Source organism: Amborella trichopoda, chromosome 1 (assembly GCF_054954075.1).
Source record: "Amborella trichopoda isolate Santa Cruz 75 chromosome 1, AtrichopodaSantaCruz75HAP2 v2.0, whole genome shotgun sequence".
Taxonomy (NCBI): domain Eukaryota; kingdom Viridiplantae; phylum Streptophyta; class Magnoliopsida; order Amborellales; family Amborellaceae; genus Amborella; species Amborella trichopoda.
This window is the reverse complement of record NC_142336.1, coordinates 7,072,901-7,089,526: the sequence shown is the minus strand read 5'-3', so window position 1 is coordinate 7,089,526 and position 16,626 is coordinate 7,072,901. Positions and strand designations below refer to the sequence as shown.

Genomic DNA, 16,626 nt, shown 5'->3' with positions numbered 1-16,626 from the left:
CAAAACCCAAGATCCATGACTTGTAATTCCAGCAAATTATGGGTCATTTAATAGAAAACATGACTAGAGATGTCCACTCTAGTTCAACTGGCCAAAAAAGAAAGCAGAAAAATAAAATAAAAAGTCCTGGTCACAAAAGATAAGGAAATTTTAAAAAAATATTTTTTATGATTATGCTCCTCAGCTATGTCCCTAGGTTGCACCTTGCAACTTGACGTGCCCTCATTTTAAATAGTCTCCAATCAAATTAAATAATGAATTGTTTACAAAACTCAGATTCTAGGAAAGTTTAGAAAAAAATTAAACAAAGCACATTGCGTTCAGACATATTGGAATAGCCCGATGCATTCCTTTTGATGCCGATAAAAATATACCACCATAAAGGCCAAACCCAGATTGCACAATCCAAGGTAGTGGGGTAGATCAATTTTGTCTCACAAGGCCACCTAGTCATGAAGAATAGGTTGGTGATGTACAAGTTATTCTTCATCAGCCAGAATTCTGGAAAACTATTCTGGAAAACTGGAAATTGGGGAAGTAGGATACCCCCTCCAAGTCTAAGATAATGGCCATGGATGTGTCAGGGTGGAGTTTAACCTTCAACTATTAAAATAAAAAAATAAAGAGATAAAGAGAGAGACAAATCAAGTAGCTCAACAATGAATGTCTGAACCTTTAACACCTAAAGACTAAATATGAGTAGGTCAAATCATACTAGAAAAATGAATTAACAAGCTTGATCACATATGAAGCTGTGCATGACCACCCTACTGCAACCACCTACCTTAGCATAGACACCATAAAGAAGAAAAACCAAAATTTAAGGAGAGACTCCATTGATCTCAAACATAAAATTACTTCCAAATTTGCTTTCCTAAGATGAAATGGAAAACGGTCCGAACAGTGACCACCCTGTTCAATGTGTTTAGAAACAAACTGGAATGCCTGATCTCCAATAGTCCCAGAAGGAATAGGATTCATAAGGACATCATAGATGCTAAGCTTTATATACTTTTTTGATAAGCATAGACCATTAATATCCTGCTGAAGTTGCACTGTGATATGCTATTAACTACAACTAATAAATAAATTGCTAAAATCTTAACAAACGCAATACACACAAGATGCATTTGTACCAACCTCAGTGAGATGCACATCTCCTCCTGACATAAGTTCCCATAGCCTCCCAGGAGTTCCAACAATAACCTCTGGCCTTCTCTTTAGAAGTCTCTCCTGCTTCTCTGCAGACATTCCACCAAAAATAGGAACCACCAGTATATTGGTGAGCTTACTAAAAGCTTTCAGATGATCAGAGACCTGCATGAAGGGAAAGGAGTCAGACAGCAAGTGGATCCTGAAATCATCATGTTCATGAGTCGAGACACAGACCAATTTATGCTTTACAGTTGGATGAACAAACTGCCATTTCCATATGAATCTACAACGATGAATAAATGAATCCCAATATTCACACCACTGAGAATATGTAAAGTATGGGAGAAGGAATCAATAGAAGATAGCAGTGAGTAACAACCTGAAGTGCAAGCTCCCTTGTAGGAGTCACAATAAGCGCCCGTAAACATTTTTCACAAACTCCCTTTTCCCCACCATCTTCTCCCTTATTTGAATAACGTGCAGCTTTCTCTTGTTCCTCAAGTAGGCGTTGAAAAATTGGCAGCCCAAAAGCAAGCGTTTTTCCAGATCCAGTCTCTGCAGCACCAATGACATCCTGTTCAAATGTGAGCTCAATTTTTTAAAATTATAAGTACCTAAAAGATTACTCGAATCGTAACATTAACATCCTTAACATATTCTTCAAACATAAACCTTACCCTTAAAGAATCTCTGAAATGTTGAATAATAAATTAATAATAAATTAGAAACAACCCAATAGATACTAAACATTGACAAAAATAAAGCTCTCTTAAATAAGAATGCAAACTTCTGTAGACTTAACTTTAATCTTCAAAGCATTAATACTGCACAGCACACAGATCGAAAGCTTCACAGAGAAGAAAAAGTCATATTTTTCTCATTGTCGTGTTGCCACAAATGCCATTAGAAGTTTCCATTAACTACGAGAACTTCTTACTGGCTTTGAACTGACCTTTCCCTGGTGAGCAGCAGCTGGAATGCAAGCCCTTTGTATGGGTGTGGGTTCCTTGAATCCCAGTCTGTGAATAGTTTTCAACAACAAAGGGTGAAGCCTCAGCTCATTCCATGCAGAAAACTCATCATCCAAGTCTAGAGTTTCATTACCAAGGTTATTGAATTGACCATTACTTTCCCCCTCGATTATAGATGCAAGGGGGGTATCTTTCTGATCAAACTCTGCAAAACCCATGAAAATAGAATAGAATTCAAAAATATGAAATTAGGATTTTTCTTCACCAGCACACAAATTCATGAAGAGAGCAAACTAACTCAGTTCACCATACATTTTAAAAACAACAAAAATCACTTGTATCTCAATATCTCCTGTAGTTTAATTGACAATGTTGGGTGGATTAATTAAAGCATATTTTATACTTTACATTTGTATTCGCCATTTCGCAGCCCATTAAAAGGCTCTATACAAGTAATTTTCAAATATCCAAACAAAAAAAGATAGCAAAAATTGGATCAGCCAAATTCATATGGGGAAAACAACATAGATATTGCAAATGAACACCAATTCTGTAAATACAGTCTCAGCAAGCTACCCTTATAGTCTCTTTCCAAAAGAACTCAACATGCTCACTAGTTACAAACAATGCTCAATTTCTAAATAGGAGCAAGATAAGCATTAAATGAAGATCATGTGAACACCAGGCAATAAAAGCTCGAACAAAACCCAAATTTGAGACATCCTCCAGCCTTCTTCTCCACAAAGCATTCCATGTAAATATGACACGTTGGATTGTTTGTCATATATTTTCCAATCAATTTATTTGCCAATAGATAGACTAGTTCATATTGTAATTGCAGTTAAATTTGAATCAAAATAAAAACAAATAAAAGCAGCTTGCTATCTGAAATATAAGCAAAACCCCAACCTGATACAGTTTCTTTTGTGGATACAGTCTCTTCTACATTCTTGATCTTACTCTTGTTTGAATTTTTCTTCTTTTTCTTCTTCTTCTTCACCTTTTGCTTACTTGATATCTCTCCTGTACTTGCCATTATATCATAGTGAAGTTCATCTGATACAGGAACAAAGGTCCCTACCTCATTCTCGCTCTTACTCTTTTTTGAATTTTTCTTCTTCTTCTTCTTCACCTTTTTCTCACTTGATATATCTCCTGTACTTTCCATTATATCAGAGCGAAGTTCATCTGATACAGGAACAAAGGTCCCTTCCTTCTTCAGTTTTGCTTGACTGAAATCAAACGCAGATTCATCTAACTCTTCTAGGGAGAGAAAACCTGTACCATCAATGAGAAAATAGATTAGAAATACAGCAAAAACTAGAGAGAGAAAGAGAGGAGACGAGAGAGAAAAATGGACCTCCTTCATTGCTCCCGACTAGGAAAGAGAAAAGGTCATCGTCAGGGAGAGAGCTACTCCATTGAAGGGTATCAACATAAGTAGTTTCGGACTCTTGGTTAACTTTTCGCTTCCTTGTCTTCGCTTTTCTCTTAGAAGGTATATCCATGGCGACTGCGTTCCTCTTTCTCTGCTGAAATACCCCTTCTCTCTCCTGCAACAAAAAGCAGCACCTTCCTTCTCTATTGAGAGAGAGAAAAATGGAGCGAAAATTCCATTTCAGTGACGAAAGCCCTGAACGCAACCAAACCAAACCATAGAGGGATCAAATAAATATTCTAGCTCGGGTGTCCGGTTTGCATAAGGTTGTAAGTTTGTAACCTTAAACTACCACACGAAAAATTGAACCGGATGGGGAAGGAAGCGGTTCAAACGACCCAACTCGGTAAGTTGAAAAAAGTGTTAAAATTTTAAAAAATACAAAAAATTTAAAACAAAATTTAAAACATGATAAAACAAAATAAATCCAGATGAAATTGAAAACTAATTAAAAAAAATAGATTTTAAATATCGATTTGTGCTCATAAGTATTTTTGAAATTATCTAAAAAATATAGGAAAGTATAAAAATAAGTATTAATGGTAAAAACAATTTTCCAATATTTATAAAAACATGAAAATTTATTACAAACAAAATCTTTCATTTTTTGGACTTTTATATTTTTTTAATTGTTTTTAAAATATTTGGCCGGTTCATGAACTAGCCGAAACCAGAATTGGCCAGTGGCTGGTTTCGATCTAACCTGGTCTAACCGGGCGGTTAGAATTTGAACTGCCCAAGTTTTCCTACACTGCCTTAAACAATCAAATTAAGGCACCCCACTAATTATTTGTTATGAGATGTAATTTTGGCATAAAAACATTTAGAATCGTATGAGAATTTAATTTTATCTTTCATTATAAAATGTTTAATTCTAAAATTAGTTTAAATCAAATAGATTTATAAAAATATGTAAATCTTAAAAAAGCGTGGTCCAGATAAAAGGTTGCAAAATGTAATATTTTTAGGATTTAAACTCTTTTTTTTATATATGCATCAATGTGGGGATGATCAATTAGATATTTTTCCAACATCAAAATAGCCTTTTTCAAATGATTTTGGAGGGATCAAGGTGTCACCCTCGTATAAACTTTTTTCTTCTAATTAGAATTAGAAAAACTTTATGCAACACATCAACCTTGGACTACAGAAAAAAGCACATCAAAAGCCCTTACACAAAAGTCTCGTCCTATATAAATGTTTTAATTGATCGTCTTGACCTCGACATGCGTGAATATGAAGAAAACAACAGCTGTGAAATCCTAAAAATATTGTATCTTATATTTAGTAAAATATTCAAATATGGGATTGTCTACAAAGCGATTATTTATTTTTTATATAAGGACGTCACAACTATTTCCACTCATTAAATGTCAAATTGGACGGCTCTTTTTTTAACTTTGTGTCAAATAAATGATATTTTTACAACCACCCATTTTGAAATCCAATGGACAAGAATGATTGTGATCTCCTTGTACAAAAGATAAATGGTCTCTTTATAGACAATCTCAAAATAATATTACATCTTATAATATATTATCAGGACCATTCATTTTCAAGATTTTTAATTGTATAGATTTATTCAATCAACACTACTTTTAAAGCTTCAAATTTTATAATTAGCGGCGAGAATAAATTTATTGACCATCATAAGAGTTTCTAGCACCTAAATTGGATCTATCGATAGAACTTAGAGATGCGCCTTACTTTAACTGTTTCTATAAGGTTTCAACCTTGAACAATCCAATTAAGGCGCATAACATGTAATTTTGGTTTAAAAACTTGTTAGGATTATCTCAAAATCTATTTTCATATCTAATTATAAAATTTCAAACTCTAAAAATTGTTAAAATTAAGAAGATGTATGAACATATGAAATCTTGAAAATTGACGGTTGAGATAATGTGTTGCAAGATGCACTCTTTTTGGGACTCGAAATCTTTTTTTTTTTTTCCATATCCATACATATCGTTGTTGAGATGATCGATTAGAGGGTTTTTCAGCATTAAAACAACATTTTCCGATGGATTTTTGCGGTACATCCGTAATTCTACATTTAAGATTGCAACATTATATAAACTTTTTCCTATATAAATTACACCATAAATATATGATTTTTTTTTTCATTTCATTCAAGTACCTCATAAAAAATATCTTGAAATTTTAAAATAATATCTTGAAAATCAATGTCCACATGTCTTTCTTTAGGGAATTATGAACAAGTTATATAGGTCCTATTCAGAAGGATTGTGGCTATTGAACCCGTTTATTGTAGCATAAAATTAGCCCTCAACTGTTAAAAATGGATTTTTCATGTAATATACTTTAGGAAATGGATTTTTTTGGGAAAATTAGCCTTGACTTGCCCTTTGATGGGAAATTAATCTTTTATGTTTCCGACCACATAAAGTTGGCATACAAACAAAAAGTACGTGTGAAAGAAACTCGAGAGAAATGGAAAATATTTATATATCTATCTATAATAATAAACTAGCGATATGTACATGCGTTGCACATGATATTAAATCTTAATCATTAAATAACAATGAATTAAAATATAAAAAATTAATAATAATTAAATAATAATAAGGAAAAATAGAACAAAATGGAGAAAGAATCTAGAATCAAGAGTTAGACTTGGAACAAACGACAAAGATTGAATCATTGCTCTTTAATCTTCGATATTGCAGTCTAGGGCTTTGATTTGACTTGAAAAGAGTAGTTTTATTTTTAAATATTGGTTGAAGAAGGTATTATAAGATCCCATTTTTAAGGGTCTAGCTCTAGGGTATAGGGTTTCAGATTTGGAATCAGGATTAAAGTTTAGAAGCTAGGGTTTTTTACAATCTTCTTCCAAGAAAAGGCTTGGAAAATATCTATTTATAAGAAAAAATATCCCAAAATATAGAAGTCGGCAATCTGAAATAGTTCGGAGGGCAGCCACGTTTCAGCAATGCTGTATTCGTCGTTGGGCATTATACCAGTGGGCAGACAATTGTCTGACTCCAACTCAATTTTTGTTTTTGTGGATTTTCAATTCTGATATAGTTTATTAACAATTATGCTAAAAAATTCTTGATTTGACTGATCTTGGAATATTTTATCTCTAATTTGCACCGGTATTTGCCTATTTTAGGATATTTGATTTCCTAAATTTAGATATTTGGGATCTATGGCAAATTTTAGAGAGTATTGGGGCTGGACTATGGTCTTGGTATGGACTATGGTTCAATTTGTCCTATGGTGGATTGGGATAGTATGCTCTAGGGTTTTAAGACTTCAAAAGTAAAATTAAATTTGGAAGAGGAGTCTACAGTTGCCCTTCTTTAGTGCTCCTTACTCTTTGAGGGACAAGAGAGTGTCGAAGAAGTAGACAATTGTGACCGATGGAAACTTGAAATCAGGTACCCAATGGTCAGAGAATGGTTGTCCCATCAAATCTGTTGGCACATTGACTACTATTTGCTATACTGCCTAAGAAATTGGGCGTTGGGCTAGGGGTTCTTGGGATATTTTCCACAGTGTGTGTTGGGATTGCTGCATGGGTTCCATTGTGCCACTAATTATGAGTTATAGTGTTCGCAAAACCAGCCGATCAGAACCGAAACAGGCCTGTGAGATAGGTACTAGTAGGGTGGCAATTTCGGTTTTGGCCAGTTTTATGGTACAAGTTGCAAAATACATATTCCAGAAAAAAATCTGCTAAAAAACAGGCCGGTTCGATATCGAACCGGTGATTTTTAACCAAAACCAACTGGTTTTTCAATAACCGGTCCGATTCGATGTTATAACGGGCGATATGGTGATATAACGGGATAATGTAAATAACTTCCATTATTTGTAGTAGAGCCCGTTATTTGGGCAGAACCCGTGATCCATGATTTTTGCAGCCTTTTTATATGCTTTTTCCTGCCTTTTTTTGTTTTTTTTGGCTCAATTATTGTACACTACCTTCAAATATTCTATAAATCTATAATATTGAATTAGAAACTCCAAGATTAAGTCATTTTTAGCAATTTTTAGGTGTTCTTGAGTTTTTTTAACGAAATATCCGCCAATCTAAGGATTTTGGCTTGGTTTTTCACTGTTTTTGGATAAAAATTGGGGGATTTTAATGATCACCAAGATACCTATCTTTCTAGACTCCTGATTTCATTGAAATGGAGAGATTTGGAGCTCGATTTTGATATTGAAATAAGCAAGGTAAACTCGAACCCGATTTTTTTAAAATTTTTTTCTTAATTTTGCAGCCCTTTTTTAGGATTATTTAGATAATATTTGACTGATACTATTTATTGTATCCAATAAAAGAACGGATTTGAGAACAAAAAAAAAGATTTGGAGCTCGATTTTAGGAATTTAGGGTTTCTTGAATAAAAATTGAAGAAATGCATATTTTGTGAGATTTTTTTCTTAATTTTTTTTTGTTTTAGGATTATTCAGCCTTTTTTTTCTTCATTTTTCTTTGTTTTATCTGAGATATAAGTTATGAGTTCCGTGAATTGTTATATGAGGTTTAGTCCTCATATTATTTTTTTTTAATTGAATCAATGGTGTTTACCTGGTTCTAGAGCTTGCAATTGCATTTGATGGTTTTTTGTATTATTCATGGAAATGTGCGCTTTTATTCTTCTTGTTTGATGGCATCATATTATGTTGAATGTATATGTATTTGCTGATCTTCTAAGAAAAATTTCATGTTCAATTGATGGATTATGTTGTCTGCATATAATTTTCGTTTTTTTTTTTTCTTTCATTGCTTGAAAGCTCTGAGAAACTGTAAATTTAGGTGCATATTAATTCTACATGTTTAAGTTGCAACCTTATATAAACTTTTTCTTTTCACTTTTGTTCATTGCTTGAATTTTATTGTTTTTATCTACCATTTCATCTAATAGTTTCAAGCAATGTTTGCCAATCTGGATCGACTTGACCGATCCGTATAGGGAATTGTTGGGAACTAGTTTTTTTCACAATTGAAACTGCAGATCAACCAAATTTGACTTCAATACAACTGTTTTCTATCTTTTACATAGTTGTCTATGGCGTGGTCCATTGGTTGTAAGAATCTTATTTTCACCATAAAAGCCCACTAAAAAGGCTTAGAACTTTGGTGGTTGTAACTGCAGCAATATCTGTAATTGCAGAAATGCTTGAGGAGTTTTGCTCTCCAATGCACATATTTATGATGAGAGAACGAGTTATTTGAAGGGAATAGAAACGCTAGCAACGTCAGATGAGAGTTTAAATAATGCCAAGGCAACAACATAAATTTGAAAGATCTAGAGAAAAAAAAGGAGGACGAAATCTTGGAGTTAAGAGTAAGAGAAATGGAGTTAGGCTTGTTCATATGATCCTTCTCCTGACCTACCTTTTTGAATTGAAAGAAATTGATTTTATCAATCAAGTCTTGGTGAACAACCTTTTAAAAAAACGAAAAAAATAAATACAAAGTGTATAATATTCACCCCGCCGCACAAGATGTCACAATCACTTTTAGTAATTATTTTTACTTTTTAAAACTTTGAACCTAGTCAAAGGCACACTCTAGACAGCCCAATTTGACACTAAAATTTGTGGTAATTCTCTTCACAAAATTGATAAAGTTATGTTGATTCTAATAATCAAGACCTCAATCATTTAGTTCAATCGCATACTTCTAAAAATTGGTCTCAATGTTTGAACCCATTTGTAATGCTTTGGTAGCATAGTTTTGATGATCATTTATCACTGTTAGTCTTTTGTGATTGTTTTCACAGTTAATTTTTTGAGATGACCAAAGTTTCCTTGTTGTCTTGGTACTAAACATTAATGGCACTTTTTTTTTGGCCTCAAGTTACTTTGGCAAGCATCAATACTAGTCTTCATCATATAATGTTGGGAATGCAGTCATTATTTTTTAGTGCGCAAATGTGCAACCACTTTTTGCTTTTTTCTTGATTTATACACATGTAAATTAATCTTTATTGTGATATCGTCATGCTTACAAGGTCCCCTTGGTAGAGTGATATTCCAAATAAATATTTTTTAATAAACTTTTATGTTCAAGACAATTTACAATAAAACAATATTGTAAGTGACAAAAGAAGAGTTCGATGTACTTTTTGTGGCAAGAAAATGGGTGGTGGTATTTATCATCTAAAAGAACATCTTGCTTGGGTAAAAGGTAATGTCACCGGTTGTAAAAAAGTGCCAAAAGAAGTAAAACAACAAATGTTAAAATTAATTACAACAGGAAAAAGAAAAAAGGTGCACAGAGCAAGGGATGTAAAAGAGATAGGGAAGGGGTATGAAAGTCCAATAGATGAGGAAGATGACCAAGAAGCAAAATTTGAGGCACAAATGGAACGAGCTAGAATTGTCAGTCTTCAATAGCATAATTATAGGCAAATAGAAATTCAAGAGATGAATGGGAGAAGGGACGGTGCATCTAGTAGCCGTCAACCTCAAGAACATATAGTACCGGGTAAGGGAGGATGTGGGCCTTCATTGCTTAGATCCACATCTAGTAAATTGAGACGTAGTTTCTCTAATCGCCCATCCTCTTATAGTCGGCCATCTACTACTCAACGACATGAACCCATAGATGTGTCAATAATGACCCGCGAACCCTCTAGACTTGATCTCCACCGGCCACAATATCATCAAAATAAAATAAAATTTCTGTCAGCAGATGTATTAATAGAAAAGGCAAAAAAGATGATTAGCATTTTCTGGTATGCTAATACACTACCATTTAGTTATGTGAACTCAAACTTCTATCCACAGATGGTAACTTCTATAGTTGAGGCAGTGCCGAGTGTTAGAGGTCCAACTGCGAAGGAGCTTGCAGGGTCATATTTAGAAGTTGTTGTTCATGATGTCGATAAGCACATTGCACAGTTCAAAGTCTATTGGTCAAGCACAGGAATGACTATCATGACTGACAGTTGGAAGGACAAGTCCCATAGGTATCTTGTCAACTTTTTAATAGGTTGCCCTAGGGGCATTGTTTACCACTTTAGCATTGATTTATCAAGAAAGAGACATACTGGGAAACTGATATGTGCATACCTGGACAAAATTGTAGATGAGGTTGGGCCTGAAAATGTGGTTCAAGTAGTAACTAATAATGTTGCGAACTACAAAAAATCAGGCTTGTTGCTAATGGAGAGAAGACCCAATCTTTATTGGATTCCTTGTGCTACCCATTGTGTTAATTTGATGCTCATGGAAATCGGGAAGTTGAGGAGGGTTAAAACGTGTATTTTGAATAGCATGTTGATTACAAGGTTTATATACAATCATACGTTCCCCCATGCTTTGATGAAGGAGAATTACATGCGAGAGATTGTCAGGGAGTCGACTTCTAGGTTCGCTACAGCGTTCCTTACGATACAATTGTTATTGGTCAAGAAGGAAGGATTGAGGTCAATGATACACTCTAATGAATTGAAGACTGATGGGCAACAATGAGTCAACTTGGAAGGCAGGTTGAGACCACCCTTCTCCATCGAAGGTTTTGGGCTTAATGTAACAATGTTGTTTCTGTAACTGAACATTTAATGCGAGTGTTGAGGTTAGTGACTCTGATGATAAACCCGCAATGGGGTTTCTGTTCGATGTAATGAGACGTGAAGGGAAACTATATTTGAGAATAACATATGGACTGAAGAGATATTAGAGATCGTTTATCGTAGGTGGAGAGACCAACTACACCGAGATATCCATGCAACAGGTAATTTATGATTCATTATCGCAATTCATGATTCTTTTCAACTCCGAGTAAAGTTATCGTAATTAATAATATAACAAACTATGTGCATAGTTCTTTCTTAATCCACAAAATTTGTACTCCAATGCCACTTTATATGATGCAGATATCATGGAGGGGGTAAGAAACTGCATCTACAGGCTTGAGCCTGATATTGAAACTCATATCGAATGTATGCATCAGGTAAACCTTAATCAAAACATATCTGTAATAAAATTTCAATTTAGAATAACGAATCACATTTCTATGTAGTATTAATTTCTTGTATACGCATATTGTTATTTATAGCTTATCATGTACATGGAAAAAAATGGGGAATTTGCATATAACAATGCCAAAAAAGCAGTTGAAAAATTGCACTCAGGTTAGTTTTAAGATAAAACTTGCAATATTTTAGTACAATATTATTTGTGGGTTTTGTTTTAAAATCAATTTATTTTCTATTGTTAAGTATTTCTATGTCTGTATGTGTCAGCACAATGGTGGATGATACACAGAATTTGAACAAAGCAATTACAAAAGATTGCTGTTAGAATTTTTAGTTAAATATGTGCTACCTCGGGCTGTGAGAGAAACTGGAGTACATTTCAGTGGGTACACGCCCCGAGGCAGAATAGGTTAAAGACTCAGACGCTGCACAACTTGGTGTATGTTCATTACAATTTAAAATTGAGAGAGATACATGTAAGGAGGACCCCCACAGACTACACACCAATCAACCTTGATTACATCTTCCGGAAGGACTCACCAATGAGTGGGTATCACTAAGGACCTCACTACTAGATCAAGATTTTCTTAGTGGGGCAGTTACCGATATGGATGATAATGTGGACGTTGCAGCATCTAATGAAGGAGACATGACAATGGACATGGATGACGATTATACACAGGATGAAAATGAAGTACAGGATGATGAAGAGACAGATGAGATAATGGAAAACAACTGGCGAGAACAAGTCATCCAGGAATGTGAAGGGGCTCAACACCATGTGGTGTCTGATGAGCAGGAAGATTTAATGAGATTGGCTCGGGAGGAAGATTTAATGAGATTGGCTCGGGAGGAAGTTGAGGCATCGATGCGTGGAAGTTACTCGACAAAGGAGTGACGAAGCCATAACCGTCACCATAACCTGGTTATTCATGATGATGATAATATTGAAGCTTTTGAGGGCCATAACACAGAACAAGGTGGGGGTAATATAGAACAAAGTGAGGGAAAGCATGAATGCTGGACGAGTCTAGGAGACTTTGGCCAAGGGGGTACCACGGGAAATGTTCCTGATTGGCGAGGGGGCACAACTGCGGCATTACAGACTCCTCCAAGCCTTACTCAGATTTTTCGCCTTGTAAACCCTGATAGTGAAATACAACAGTTTCATGATCCCCCTTGCCACTCGCATTACTACTAGCCATTGTTAGTTGGACTTTGTAATTTCATTAATTAAATTAATGTGAAATTATAAATTGTGTTGCATATTTCATAGTATTCAAATATTAAATTATATAAAAGTTGTTTCAATTTTTTTTTATAAGATAAATGTATGTAATATAATAGTATACACTTAATATTAGTTTTTCTATTTTTTTACAAAAATTTTAATTTTTTTGGATTATTTTTTACGCATTTTATTTTAAAAAAAATCTACTTGACCGATTAGTCCGGTTCCAGTTCAAATCGCTCCCGGCCCCAAAACCGGTTAACCGTTCGGGTTCGATTTTGCGAATACTGATGAGTTCTTAAGTTGAATGTAATGAAATGAGCTGAAATGAACTTAAATGTACCTTTATCTCAAGTTCCTTATTACTTTTGCCTCTTATGGCTTCTTAATAGGTCAAACGTTTGAAGCTTTTGAAGATTTCAAATTTTACTAAGGATGTCTAAGGAAGGCTTCTAGATCTCTTGGAAAGTGCTCTCACTAGATAGGGTTTAGGAGAGGTTCAGTTAATCCAATGTTCACTCCTCCTGGTTGCACAATCGATTTTTGGATGGGGCCATCTCTTTGATCTTTAGATGAAATGGTGAGACAATGTCATTTGCACAATCGATTTTTGGATGGGGCCATCTCTTTGATCTTTAGATGAAATGGTGATCTTTAGATGAAATGGTGAGACAATGTCATCATCCAGGCCGATCCAGCTCTTTCATTTTTAAAAATATTTTTAGAAATTTTTGAAAAACTGGGATAAATTTTAGAAATAGATGTATATGCCGGGTTATGAATTTTAAATCAAAGCAATTACATTTTTTGAAATGATAAACACATAAATTTAAAAACATCCATATTAGAATTTTTCCTGGGTTTGGAGTTTGAAAATCAGAAATGAAATTAAGAAATGAGCAATTAAGAAATAAAAAATTAACACATAAAAATTAAGAAATGAGAAATTAAGAAGGAAAAAATTAAGAAATTATGAAGAACAAGATATTTTGAAAACTGACGTGGTCAACAATTTAAATTCATGTTACTATGGAGCCCTCTAAACAGTTTAAAGTCATGTGGCAATGGATGTAAAAAGAAAAGTCTTGCCACTTTGACAAATTTTATTATTTTTCATTATTCTTTTCATACCCGTGTGGCTTCCCTACAGTATGGATGGCCACAAACCCCACCTCCATTTCACCGATTAAATCACCAAGAAACCACAATTGCAACAAATATTAAATGACCTTTTTTTAAAAAATTTGCTAATCAGGTATATTTTCATCTTAAATGCCATTTTAAACTCACATGGGGGGGTTTGACGAGGAGAAAACAATGTCTAGGCTTACAGTGAGAAAATGTTTTTTTTTAAGGTCCTCTATACAATATGTTTTGGATAGCAAGTAATTTTCCCAATAAACAAAGATCTAGGGTCTTCATTTGACAAATGAGATTAATGAAGGAAAATGCACATAAAAAATCATGGGATATGCCCTGAAATCTCTTGGAAGCTTCTAGAATGTAAGCCCCCCCTCATTAGGGCAAGAATTTTAAAGTTGGGGTTGGGAAAGAGCCCCTCCTATAGTGGCATAAAGCACTGCAAAGGTTTGAACATTGTTTGGGCCCCTGGGGTGGTCCAAGCCTTAGAGCACTAAAATTCAAGGCTTCGAGCCCTAGGTGTGGTGCTCCAATCCCTTTTTAATAGGGACCACTTTAAGATTTATCCAATATCTAGGCCCTATTTTTCAAACTATTCGGATTTGTGTGATTCATGAGATGCTTCAACCTTATTTAAGATGGTATAGGTTTTAAGTTATTCTAGTTGAGTTTGATGAAGTTAATATATGGGATACATGTACCCTTCCAAGGATATAGATTGAAGTTTTTTTTTCATTTAAAAAAAAAATGGATAAATTAGGTTAAGGTTGTGGTTTGTCTAAGGTTGCAACCTTAAACAATTAAATTAAGGCGCACTTTCAAATTTTATCATAAATATAATTTTGGTGTCAAAATTTATTAGGTTGACATGGGAATCTATTTTCATCTCTAAATACAAAATTTTAAACTTCAAAAATGGTTCAAATCAAATAGAACTATAAACACCTGAAAATCTTGAAAATAGACAGTCTAGATAATTTGCTACAAGATACACTATTTTTAGGACACATAATCACTTTGTCTTTTCATATTTATACATCTTGATGTCGAAGTGATCAACTAGAGGATTTTCCAATATCAAAACTCAAAACAACCTTCTATGATAATTTTACATTTTAAGGTTGCAACCTTATATCAACTTTTTACTTACGTAAATGGGTGTTTTCCACAGTGCTATGTTAAGTTTTGGTAGTTTACATGTAAGCCAACTAAAATTTACATGTCTTTACTTTTTCATTATTCATGCAAGAATTATATATGCATTGCTAAAAGTTAGACAATTAAAAAATAACGAATATTATGGATTGGACCTGGTTTCTATGTGGCCAAGCCCACAAATGTTGAAATACGAACCTTTTAATAAATATATTTTTGAGATGGATTTTAAGACTTAATTTTTAACCACATGTAAACTCTAATATGGAAATCATGAATATGTGTAAACTCTAATATGGAAATCATGAATATGAAAAAAATAAAAATAAAAGCTAAAAATAATTGTAATAAGAAAGCATTTGGAACGTTAGTTTCCATTGGTTTTAGATGGAACACCTACTTGCATCCATATTTAAGACGGATGCTTTACACTTTCTGGACCGCATATGAAAAATGCGGTCTAGCCAGCATGAAACAATTTTCCTTTTGGAATTGATCAAAAAAATGGAATGGAAAAATCAGATATATACAAATGCCATTAAATAAAGTTACAACTTAGAGGAATATGCAATGCAATGATCTTATTGTGAGCATACAATAAAGTCATTGGACAATAATTTCATAGCATTTAGGGCCTATTTATCAATTCTTTATCTAAATTTTCATTATTCATGCTTCCTCTATCATGGCACAGAATATAAAAAGGTTAAATTTGAAGTATAAAATGAAACCAAAACAACAATACCTAAACAACAATTACAATAACAAAAATAGACTATGAAGCAATGTACTATCCAAAAACTGCTATGTACAGAAATAAACAATTCAAATAGCAAAAAAAAGGTGTGATTAAACTTATTTATCCAGGGACAATGAAACAAAAGGCTTACTAGTACCAAGTAATATGTGTAAGCAAATGTAAGTATCTAAACCGAGCCGTAGTCCCCAACAACTTAAATATCAATATTGTGATTAAATCACTCTTCATTCATCTCTGCAGTGGTTCTCTTGGTTTAGAGAAAGAAAAAAATGTTTTTCATTATCTGCTCTTTTTAGCTTTTCTTTTTGATAGTATGTTTGATCATTGGAATACATTTTGGACATTTTAGTTTGGAACTTGTTTTTTTAATAGATTTTTTGAAATGTGTTGGTGAATTGTCTGGTTAAATGAAGACTCTTGATTTAGTCATACTTTTAGTTAGTTAATCTTAAAACTTAAATTCAAATATTTCAAATAAAGAAAAATAAGAGAGGTTTCAAACCAGTTTGAAATTTGATAGAGAAGCGTGGCAAAACAATGATTCTTTAATCCCCAATCAAATATAAGTCCAAGCTTGCCACATCATGATGGAGTTGCAAAAAATTATGGATAGTTATCCTCCACTTGAACTGAATTTTTTCTGGTTAAAGAATCTCTTTCCAGTTGTTCTGATTCTGGCAGCAACATGTTATTGGGTGGCTGTCCCGCTTATGGGGTCAAATTAATACGTTCTAAGAAGAAAGATTTGAATATCAATCTCATCGATATCATCAATCTCATAAGTATCATACTTGGGTATAGCTAGAGTAGTATAA

The 16,626-nt window shown here is 33.7% G+C and overlaps 2 protein-coding genes across 5 annotated transcripts in view; one reads left to right on the top strand and one right to left on the bottom strand.

The window, feature by feature from the left end:
• LOC18426203 (P-loop containing nucleoside triphosphate hydrolases superfamily protein) overlaps positions 1-3,767 on the bottom strand; it is a 29,424-nt gene extending 25,657 nt beyond the window's left edge. For 3 of the 4 annotated variants that reach the window (XM_011622119.3, XM_020662347.2, XM_088859755.1), the window contains exons 1-5: positions 3,487-3,767; positions 3,036-3,404; positions 2,108-2,331; positions 1,535-1,729; positions 1,141-1,317 (exon numbers count right to left, since the gene is read on the bottom strand). In XM_011622119.3, the coding sequence (XP_011620421.2) occupies positions 1,141-1,317; positions 1,535-1,729; positions 2,108-2,331; positions 3,036-3,404; positions 3,487-3,634 (1,113 nt within the window). In that variant the 5' untranslated portion in view covers positions 3,635-3,767. The remainder of the gene's footprint in view (positions 1-1,140; positions 1,318-1,534; positions 1,730-2,107; positions 2,332-3,035; positions 3,405-3,486) is intronic. The other variant, XM_088859761.1, reaches the window with a different exon arrangement.
• Positions 3,768-10,332: 6,565 nt separating this feature from the next.
• On the top strand, positions 10,333-11,019 carry LOC148783522 (uncharacterized). Its single transcript, XM_088855363.1, has one exon. The coding sequence runs from the start codon at positions 10,333-10,335 to the stop codon at positions 11,017-11,019; it is 687 nt and encodes a 228-aa protein (XP_088711489.1).
• The last annotated feature ends 5,607 nt before the right edge of the window (positions 11,020-16,626 follow it).

Excerpts from the sequence above, each read along its gene's own strand:
- LOC148783522 (XM_088855363.1), top strand. The coding sequence starts at position 10,333 with ATGGTAACTTCTATAGTTGAGGCAGTGCCGAGTGTTAGAGGTCCAACT.